At 41.5% G+C, this 9,479-nt stretch overlaps 2 protein-coding genes across 2 annotated transcripts in view; both read right to left on the bottom strand.

Moving 5' to 3' along the window:
* Positions 1-9,479, bottom strand: part of LOC101851588 (5-hydroxytryptamine receptor 1A) — a 112,345-nt gene that overhangs the window by 8,246 nt on the left and 94,620 nt on the right. The window contains exons 3-5 of the mRNA XM_035970967.1: positions 5,239-5,265; positions 4,261-4,322; positions 2,644-4,166 (exon numbers count right to left, since the gene is read on the bottom strand). Of these exons, the coding sequence (XP_035826860.1) occupies positions 2,644-4,166; positions 4,261-4,322; positions 5,239-5,265 (1,612 nt within the window). The remainder of the gene's footprint in view (positions 1-2,643; positions 4,167-4,260; positions 4,323-5,238; positions 5,266-9,479) is intronic.
* LOC101848898 (5-hydroxytryptamine receptor 1A) overlaps positions 13-9,479 on the bottom strand; it is a 33,988-nt gene continuing 24,521 nt past the window's right edge. Inside the window, exon 2 of the mRNA XM_005102927.3 lies at positions 13-4,744. Within this exon, the coding sequence (XP_005102984.1) occupies positions 2,603-4,060 (1,458 nt within the window). The 5' untranslated portion in view covers positions 4,061-4,744 and the 3' untranslated portion in view covers positions 13-2,602. The remainder of the gene's footprint in view (positions 4,745-9,479) is intronic.

Below are 9,479 nucleotides of genomic sequence, written 5' to 3'. Positions count from 1 at the left end.
TCTCTCTCTCTCCTTTCGATATATTATATAAAAAACAATAATTTACATTATTACTAATCAAACATTCACCTATCAATTTTACAAGAAACACGCGTGTTTCATGCTAATGTATCATTAAATAAACTACGGGCCAAGTGTGTTTTGTATTATCATACAATAAATTAGCAATGACCTTATTTGTACAAGATCAAACATTATGAAAACAAGTAATTAAGTCTAATATTCTCCAGCACACACTTTGTCGTGACTGCTAGTCTCGGCAAGCTGAACATAATATTACGGGGAGAGTATTCAAAACAAAGATTGTATTAGTATCTACAAAATAAAAGTAACTCGAATAAACAACGTTTGTTTGGATGACATTTAGGCAAGCTTTCTGGGAATCGGTAGCTCAGTCGATATGAAAATAAGTTCGCATTTCTTCAGTATGGCACGTACGTGTTGTGTTCGCAATCAGTACATCGCTAAAAAGTATTATATCAAGGTGCTGAATCACATTTTGCAAGTGGTTAATAATATATATTATGTTCATAGTGGTTAATACACGTATCATAACATTATGCATAATATGACACACTGATAAATGATCATGACAAAACATTAACGGCTACTACATTGATACTTAAGCACACAGCATAAATGGATCTAATGAGGCTGCATGATTTTCAGATCACATCAATACAGTTTTGATTCCTTTGAACCACAACTAAAATGACAGAAGAACAGCAGCGTTGAAATGTTATAACATTGTTAGTGAGTTTTATCAAAGGCATAACAATAGGGGGTATTGGGATGCTAGGGAGGGGAGGGAGATGTAACCGGAAATACAAGCATATTAATTTATGCAAGAAAACGCAATTTAGAAAGGGATACAAAATATATCACTGTTAATATCATCGTGTGTGGTACACATAAAGCAGTCGTCATTGCGCAAGATCACAACATCCAGACACGGTCAGTTTGTTATATCAAACCAACACTAGGCTGTTTATTCTACCTATCCTCCTTGGGAAAAATAGCTTACCATTCTATAGTAAATTATGGTCAAGATGGTACGGGATCCACACTGTAAATGTAACACTTTGAAGGCCTAACATTACTGTTACATATCGCTTGATGTTAATAGAAGAGCAAGTACGAATTATAAAAACCTTCTCACAGAAGCAAGTACATGTCTGTCTAACTATAGTTTTGTTCAACAAGGCAAGTTTATACAACGAAAGAACGTTCCAGCCTTAATGTTGTTTTAAAAGAGATAGAGCATTTTCGATGAAATGCAGACACCACGACTTGGCCGCCCATTTTTTCTCCACTGTTGGAAGAAAGCAGAACAGGTCTCGATTACTCGACATGGACTTCCTGCAACTCCGGAGACTAGCTTGTGACTTTCCAAGACAGAAAGAGATGAAGAGTGGAACAAATTCTAGTCAAACAAAGCCTCACGAAAATAGAAAATATTGCAGTCATATAAATTATGTGGGAGACGATTCTTTCCAACAGATGCGTTCGTTGCGCATCCAGATGAATTATTGCTACTTGTGACCAACGTGAGGACAAATCTTTGAGCGTGTGTCCGGCTGTGATCGTTTTTTATTAAAGGCCTATATTACAATAAAGACGAGATCTTCAGGGGAAATGCCAAATATAATATGTATATCAAAACAAACTGAATTACAAGATAGCAGGGAAAATAGTTTATGTGAAAACTTGATGTGAGTGAAGAAAGAGCCCTATCTGCAGCTATGGAATTTTCTTTGGACAATAGTCTTCCTTTAAAAGCTCACGAGGAAGCGAACAGAAAGAAAGATAGTCTTCAAAGTTTGTTTCCGGGTTTTAAACATATATCAATTTATAGCTTTTTTCTTTTGGTAGTTATTTCTCACTAATTACACACATTGCCTAGGAAAGCTTAAGTAGATAATTGCTTATAATTGCCATTTTTCTAAGCATACATCGCCTTTGGAAAACTCACTGGCACAGAGTTGTTGGGAGCAAGGCAGACAGCTTTTCCTCTATGACTGTGGATGTTCAAGATAGATTCACCAAGCATACTATCCGGCATGTCTTACAGGAATCACACTTGGTGAGCTTGAAGTTACAGCCGTATCTTTCATTTAAAAGGCTCATTCCAAACGCCACCGATAGAAATATTTACGAGAACAAGGGTGTACAAGAGAGAAATAAATCATATGTGTGTGTGTGTGTGTGTGTGTGTGTGTGTGTTTGTGTGTGTGTTTGTGTGTGTGTGTTTGTGCGTGTGTGTGTAAAATCAGGACAAGTTAGCAGTATACTTAACATATAATATCACTTATGTAGCACACACAGATTAAGTTTCACCACTGGCAAAATTATACGTAAAACTTATAACTTAGAATGAATTCAATTCAACTATCTAAACATATGTTCGCCGCCCGAGTATACCACATCGCTCAGGACCAGCAACACAGTAGGAAACTCAAAGTCAAACGTATTATACTAGTAAAGACATCAGTAAAAGTTAAAGCAAGTGAAGTAAAGAAGAGATCCAAACAAAATTAAATGAAACTTAATAGTATAAGTTATTACATAACGAAAAAAAAATATTTAAAAATCGATGACGCATTTAAATTTTGGACTCTGTGTGTCTAGATCCGTTAGCAGAACCATTGCCAAGAGCTACGACAGTTTGCCCCTGGCTGTTGTAACGAACAACAGAGTCTGTCGGTGGACGTAGACTGTCCCGGTGGGAAACCACAGGACCGTACTGCTCCACGTAGCTCTCAGAGCGCATGCGAGTGTTAATCCCACGGCAGCGCAGCAGGAGGATTTCTTTGAACGGAGTCCGAAACTCCCGGTTGAAACGTGCATATATCACAGGATTTAGGAAAGAATTGGCGTATCCCAGCCAGTTTAGAACACTGGCGAGTTCCATGGGGACTTGACATTCTCTGCAGAATGTACTGACGAGCACGAGGATGAAGAAGGGCAGCCAGCACAGCGTGAAGCAGCCCATGATGATACCCAGCGTCTTGGTGGCCTTCCTCTCCTTAGTGTTGCTCAGCTTGGGTTGTCTCGGAATCAGAGAGCGGATCGTGAATCGACGCCGGCTAGATTTCTCCGGCTCCAGTTTCTTTGGTAAGATTTCTATTGATCCGTCGTCATCTCCACCCCCGCCGTTGGTAACCCCGTCTCTGAGGCATCCGTTGGGCATGACGCTACTGTCTCCTGAGTCGTGCGACGGACGACCAAGCTGGAACTCCGCGCCTTTGTCGAAGCTCCCGATCTTGGATTTCGCCTCAGCTTTTGCGATTTTGGAGGACACCCGCCATATTTTAAAGTAGACGCAGATCATGACGATTAGCGGAAGGTAGAAGGCACATAGGGTTGCATAGATCTGATATCCAATATCATCGCTGATGATACAGTCGTAGGGCTTGTGCGGACTCTTCCAGCCGAAGACAGGCGGGATGGACACGACTGCGGACACCGTCCACACGATGAACACCATCAGACCCATCCGCTTGGGCGTCCGCTTCATGGCGTACTGGAAGGGTCGAGTGATGACGAAGTAGCGGTCCACGCTGATGGCACACAGGTTGAGGATGGAGGAGGTACACAGCAGTACGTCCGTGGTGGTCCAGATGTCACAGACGATGGTACCCAGAATCCAGGAGCCGTACAGCTGGCGCACCGCGGCGAACGGCATGACGGTCATCCCGACGAACAGATCCGCCACGGCCAGGGACACGATCAGCAGGTTGGACGGCGACTGTAACCGCTTCACTATGGCAACGGATATACACACCAGACAGTTTCCGATAATGGTGCAGATGATTAGAGCGCCAAGAATGACGGCCACGATGATTTGTTCCCATTGTTGGTACGGGATGGGAGGTTGCTCGTCCTCTGGTGGCGCTAGGGTGGTATTTGTGATGTTCCCGAACAGGTCTGTGCCATTTGGGGAGGTGGTATTGACATAAAGGGAGCCGTTGATGCCGTACGGGATGTACACATCGGTGCTGTTCATGGGAGTGTAGAGGACAGGGGGGGTCACGGCGGCCGAGGCAGACACACTCGTCATATTCTCCGTCCTTCTGTCCGCTATTCCATACAGACTGTACAAGATATTTGTCGTGCGTCGTGTTACAGCCGACTGGTTGTCAGGGTGGTAGGGCTTTTGTTTTCCCCTGAAGACACGGGGGTCTTTACGGGAGTGAGAACACTGTCAAGTAATCCTCCTGGCCCGAACTCAGAAAACAACAAGTTGTCAAAACTTAGTACGTTGAGATTAAAGAATCTTCCAAACTTGTTTTGCTGTCAGGGCTGTAGGTTTTCGGCGTTGTCTACACAGAGACAATGAGAGCTTGAAAGGCAAAACACAACCATATTCTCCAGGATGTGGGAGAGGGGGATGCTCGTGAGGCGGGTATCGCCCGAGTCCATCTTGGACTGAGGTAGTGGGGCCTCAGTCCTGATTTACTACTGCCACCTGAGTGGACAGAGGTGGCGGGGCCTCAGTCCAGAGAGGAGAGACACTCCGAGAACCAGAGGATGAACTCTTTCCCCCCACACAGGGCCGATCGATCTGTCCAAGAGCCGAGAGCGCCAATGCCAGGCACGCGCGCATCCACCGCAGCCTCCACTCACTCCGGCGACTTGCACGCTTCAATGAGCCCTATTTTGATTTTCTCAAGCGAGTTATTTCGGTCCCTCATTCCGCTGCGCATCAAACGGGGAGTCGATACGATCTTATCCTGGATATTCCCTGGAGAGACAGAAAGGAGGCAGACAGGTTAAGAAAAACTGGCAATAGTATGAAATAAGCGTTTCTCAATGGCAACAATATCTCATACTAATGTGTGTAGAGAAAAAAAATAAGTTTTTACAAAACCTTTCCTGTCCCTCCCTCAACATTTCCCGCGACTCGTAATGTTTCAGAAAGACTGGAGTTAAAGCGTATTCTAGATCATATGTACAGTGCCGTATTGTAAGCATTGAGCTAGATGAGACAATCTAAGGCTATAAATGCTTTTATAAAAATCTCTGCACGAATTCAAAGACATACGCAACAAAAAGGTACATTGTGTCTAAAAGTACACCAGCTTACTTTTAGTTTTATGGATTTTTACGGCACTTGTAACACAAACAGGTCATATGAGTGCAGAAGATTAGAGGTGCTAGCTGAGAGTAAAATTACAAGGAAAGAAGGAGGAGAAATAAAGACGATACTGGTAGATGTTTGATAGGAAAAAAGGACAAAACCACAACAAAGCTTCCGCCAACCACCTATAATCAAGCATGCAACACCATGCCCATTGATCGATTTAAATTGATTTGTTCAAAGCATTTGGTTTACACAATGACGTAATTATTCACAATGGAAAACCCTGGAAATCTTCGCCGAGCACAAATCACTTTACAATTCTGACCCTTAATACCACAATATTGATCCTGCCGCTCCAGCAAGCCCTACTATAGGATTACACACCGCCTTCATTCGACGACATGGAAAAATCCAATTCCCTTTATATAATGTAATTCGCAAAGCCATGAAGTATTAAACAAACAAACATTAAGTTAGATGCCATAAATAGGTGACGAAGCTACGAAGTATGAAGTGCTAAACAAAACCCAAAAAATAAGATCGACTAAATTTTATTTTACTATTATTATTTAAACAAAACAAAACAAACAAAACCCATAATATACGACGTTCGTCGTTCATTTTCTACTGAACGATGTATCTTACGTAAATATTACAGAAAACAAAGAGAAAGTTCCTCTTTCCGACAAAAATTGGTATCATCAAAATTAGAACATCTTCCGTCTTTACTATTTACCCAGCATGAGAAATATTTAAACAAATATTTTGGCTTATCCTTTTTTATAGCTCCCTTTGATGTTTTTTTCCTCTTTCGAGATGTGCAGATATACTAAATGAACGACCAGGTTTTACACTGAAATAGCTTTCTGCCTTTTAAAAATTTCTTCTCAAACGGATACAAATCAGCAGGAGTCGTTCGGTAATGACTTGTTAGGTAACTCGCCAGATTCTAGAATATTCTTGCACGTTTGTCATTAGCTCCACTTGCAAGCTGGGTATATATAGCCGGCTTGAGTCCAACCCTAGCAGTAATGATCGCCAGCACGGATGGGTTCACATGCAATGTCTCTCATTAGCAGCAATGACTTTGCCTTCTCTCCTGTGCTCCCCGCTAGTGCTGCGAGATTTTCGCGTTGATTTTGGCCCAAGACCAATCCACCCGTAGCCAGTTAATCTTCAAGTCCGTAAACACTGCGCACTCTTCAGTAATCGGCATATTTCACTTCTCCTTCTTATGTGTTGTTGCAGTTTCAGGTCTCTGCAAACAATACACGCTAGGCTTCTCCTCAGTGCTCCATGTTTGGCGTCCTTTTTATGCTTGTTTTTAAATCTCTTCCTGGTTTTTAAAGATCATACTTTTTATTTTGCCTCGGCTAAGAGCACTCATTTGGCCTTTTACTATTTGACAACTTGCTACAGCATTATTCTAAGCTATACATGTGTCTTTTGTTGAAAAGCTGACTAACAAACAAAGGCTGCTGTCCTGACTAAAACCTAAAGAACGATAAGATCTTTAGTTTGTTTTAGTAAGAGTTTTACGGAACTTTAAACCGGGATTTGGTCATATAAAGATCAGAGGAGTTACAAGAGGGTAACTGACACAAAAAGGAAAAGCGATAAGGAGGAGAAAAAAAAATTGATATCGAAGAAGGAAAAAAAGCACACCAGAACACCGGCCAAACATCCAGTACTAGATCTTTATAAAATATTTGATGTTAGAGAAAAAAAAAGTAAATATCGGGTGTCAGAAATGAAGTTGTATTGCACAGTTGTCGTCGACGAGTGGAGTTAAAAGCAATAGCAACAGCAGTAGCAGCAGCAGCAGCAGTAGTAGTAGTAGTAGTAGTAGTAGTAGTAGTAGTAGTAGTAGTTGTAGTATTAGTAGTAGTAGTAGTAGTAGTAGTAGTAGTAGTAGTAGTAGTAGTAGTAGTAGTAGTAGTAGTAGTAGTAGTAGTAGTAGTAGTAGCTGCAGTAGCAGCAGCAGCAGCAGCAACAGCAGCAGCCGTGGATGTAGTGCCAAAGACTATTCACTGGTTTGTCGACCTAATCATTCACAAGCACTCACTTCCGCTCATTTAAAAAAGGCTCCAAATTAATGCCCCCCTACATGCATTTCAACCAATGAACAATATGCGTCAGTAACATGGTCATTCTCACGATGTACCAAAAGTACTATATTGCTCACTAGTGGACACCAGGTTGTCAAACACTAATTGCACGGATTTCTCTCTATGTTAATATACATCTTTCTTTCAGTACGCGTTTACTGGCATCGATATGTGTATCGCAACACTTAAATAATTGCTATTGATTAAAAATGCCGTGGCCCTTTTTAGTTGTTTTTTTTTTACCTTAAAAATCCGGGGTAATCCGTAATGATTCTATTTTGTTTTTTGATTTTGATTTATTGGTTTGTTTTTGTAGCAGTTTTTTGTGGGTTTTTTATTTTTTCAAACGTCACTGTTGACATATTGAGACCGTCCCTTAGCTACTCCGTGATAACACGGGTCATTGATACGAGAAACTTCAGGAATAGGTCACTGTGAGGAAGCGCTGGGGGGGGGGGGGGACACATTGCTTTAATCTATTGCCTGCCTTCAGGGACACGATCCTGTGCTGCCGGTTTTATTTGTTTGCTTTTATCTGTGTGTGTGTGTGTGTATGTGTGTGTGTGTGTGTGTGTGTGTGTGTGTGTGTGTGTATGTGTGTGTGTGTGTCAGTCTGTCTGTGTGTGAGTGAGGTTTTTTTTTCGTTTTTGTAAGTGTTTTACAGCGCTCGCAACTGCAATAAGGTCATATGAGCACGCGGGACACATTAAACATTTTCAATAGGTAGGACATTCTGAACTTTGCCCAGGTGGCGGCCGAAGCCTACTCTTATTGATTTTGAACCACCAAGGGATCTTCAACGTGCGTCACTTGCACACGGGACCTCCGAGATTTTTCGCCCTTGTTAGAGAGGGCTGGGTGTAGATCTTTCTTACCATAAGATCAGGGATGTGGCTGAAACACAGCAGTAATAAGGAGCCAAGGAGTAGCAGTAGAAAAGTTGCAGAAAGAGTCAGGAGCCCAGAGGAGGTGGCAAAGTAGGTGAGGGAGTGGAGACGACAGAACAGGTAAAGGAGTAGGGAAGGGGATGAAAGGTGAGCATTTTTCAGAAGGAAATTTTCCGTCGCTATCCAGATGGGAGGTATAGAAGGAAAGAAATCGTTTGAAAATAAAGAAATGGCGCAGAGAGGGTTAGACAGATGAATATAGGTCGGTATGACCATAGAAACATGGCACATTGTGAGAAATCAACCTTTCTAATCGTTCACCTTTGTTAGATCTCTATCACTAGTTCTCTTCGTATACATTATATTTGCTTTTCCGACAGAGGCAATAAGTTTACTACCCATTCCACTCACCACAATCCCCTTCCCCTACCCACCTCATCCCCTCTTACCTGTCACCCCATACCCCATCTCTCTCCTCCTACCCAAGTAAACTGGAAAGTACATCTCCCTTTGTTCTTCTCCTCCCTCCCCCCTACTTGAATCTGCACTATATTTGCCTGTCATAGCAAACGTCACATATCCTTGGGGTGCAATAATATTGTTATAATTAGTTTTGATGATAATAATGAAAGTAATAATAATAATAATAATAATAATAATAATAATAATAATAATAATAATAATAATAATATTTGTTCATCCGTCAATGTCTGAGGATGGCATAAGCACCAGCAGAGAAGACAATTTCTTAAAGAGATATAGAAATATAATTAAGGATTATGACGATTTGTGGCTTCTGATATGGCCAATGAGACCTATTCATGCAGAGAAGAGTGTGCCTCATTGGGAGCATTTAGAAGCTTCATTTCAACTTGTGGAAGTGGGTAGCTTGCGGGCGCCCCTCTCGGCTTCAGCATGTCTAATTCGTGTAGCTTCATTCAATATTTTTATTGCTTTATTTTTTTTCCTGGTCATACATCTGTATCTGTCGGATCCGACACAATCAGAGAATGCAGACAGACATACCATCTGATTCTGTCTCAAAGCAATCGATTCAGTCGTATCGTGTCCCAGTATTTCCTCAGCCCATCTCCCGATCGACTCTCCCATCAATCAGTCTATTAAAATAATATATTTACACATTTGTATCTGTCAATGTATATTTATATATTTTTAAATGAATGCGAGCATGTTTGTATATTTGTATGCAAAAACACAAATGCATGGGGTATATGTTTACCTTTCTGTCTACCAAAAAAAACCCACACAGAAAGAGAGAATGTAGAATGAGTGAGAGAGTGAAAGAGACAAAAAAGAAAGTAAAATAGGAAAATAGAATGAGCATACGCTAACATGCCAGATAGAGGGAAGGAGATGAAGAGCGAGAGAGAGAGAGAGAGA

This window comes from Aplysia californica, unplaced genomic scaffold, assembly GCF_000002075.1.
Source record: "Aplysia californica isolate F4 #8 unplaced genomic scaffold, AplCal3.0 scaffold00350, whole genome shotgun sequence".
Lineage (NCBI taxonomy): Eukaryota > Metazoa > Mollusca > Gastropoda > Aplysiida > Aplysiidae > Aplysia > Aplysia californica.
This window is presented reverse-complemented; position numbering and strand designations above follow the sequence as displayed.